Here is a 983-nt window from a genome sequence, read left to right as displayed (position 1 = left end):
GCCCACCGCCCTCCACCGGGCAGCGCCCAGAGCCCGTGGGGAGCTCACCGCACTGGCCCTTGGTGTTGTTGCCGAACAGGCGGTAGGGCAGCCGGATGGTGAAGGAGAGGCCGTTGTAGGAGATGAGGGCGTCCAGCTCCGGGATGTTCACCACGTAGTTGATGCCCGACTCGTACACCTGCAGCCCGTACTTCTTGTAGGGCAGGGCCACCGCCTGCTTGTTGACCTGCACCTGCGGCCCACACGCGGGGTCAGGGCGTCAGGGCGCCAGGGCCGGAGCGAGTGGCCACAGCCACCGCCTGGCCCGCCCCGTCCCCCGGAAACGGGAGCTCGATGCGTCAGGGCCGGGCCGGGCGGGCTGTCCCTCCCGCCGAGGGGGTGGGGGCCGGCCGCGGACGCACCTGGACCCTCATGGGCGCCATCTGCACGGTCTTGATCAGCACCTCCTGCGTCTCGTGGCGCACGATCAGCGTGCGGGGGCAGGACACCTGGTCGTTGACGTCGCAGTGGTAGTTGTCGATGTAGACCCCGAAGTTGTCCACCGTGGGCCGCACCTCCTCCACCAGCACGTAGGTGCAGTTGCCCTGGTAGCTGTAGTAGAGCCCGTCGAAGGTGACGTAGTGGGGGTCCCCCCAGCCCGTGCAGTAGCCTGCGGAGGGGGCCGGGTGAGCCAGGGCGGGAACCGGGGGGAGAAAAGACTGCTTCCCGAGCACCCCGGCATCCAAGCCGGAGGGTCTGGTTCCGCCTCCGGCCCCCCGAAGGACCTCTCCCGGCTCCTCCCACAGGACCGGCCTGGCTTTGGAGCCAGAGGGCTGGGTTCAGGCAGAGCTCCGCTGGGCTAGCCCCGCCCCCTGTGCGCCCCCTGCCTGGGATGAGGAGTGGGGTGTGAGAAGCCCTGGGGCATGTGCCTGGCCATCAGCCACCAGCCCACCCTGGGCCTGCAGCCTCCACCCACAGAGGGAGGGCCGGGAAGGCGGGAGGGG

General features: G+C 70.2%; 1 protein-coding gene across 1 annotated transcript in view; it reads right to left on the bottom strand.

Moving 5' to 3' along the window:
* The window catches only part of LOC102765912 (mucin-5AC), a 54888-nt gene that overhangs the window by 48949 nt on the left and 4956 nt on the right, over positions 1–983 (bottom strand). Inside the window, exons 5-6 of the mRNA XM_015560165.1 lie at positions 402–649; positions 49–232 (exon numbers count right to left, since the gene is read on the bottom strand). Coding sequence (XP_015415651.1) covers positions 49–232; positions 402–649 — 432 coding nt within the window. The remainder of the gene's footprint in view (positions 1–48; positions 233–401; positions 650–983) is intronic.

The sequence above is a fragment of the Myotis davidii genome, unplaced genomic scaffold (assembly GCF_000327345.1).
Source record: "Myotis davidii unplaced genomic scaffold, ASM32734v1 scaffold3211, whole genome shotgun sequence".
Classification (NCBI taxonomy): domain Eukaryota; kingdom Metazoa; phylum Chordata; class Mammalia; order Chiroptera; family Vespertilionidae; genus Myotis; species Myotis davidii.
This window is presented reverse-complemented; position numbering and strand designations above follow the sequence as displayed.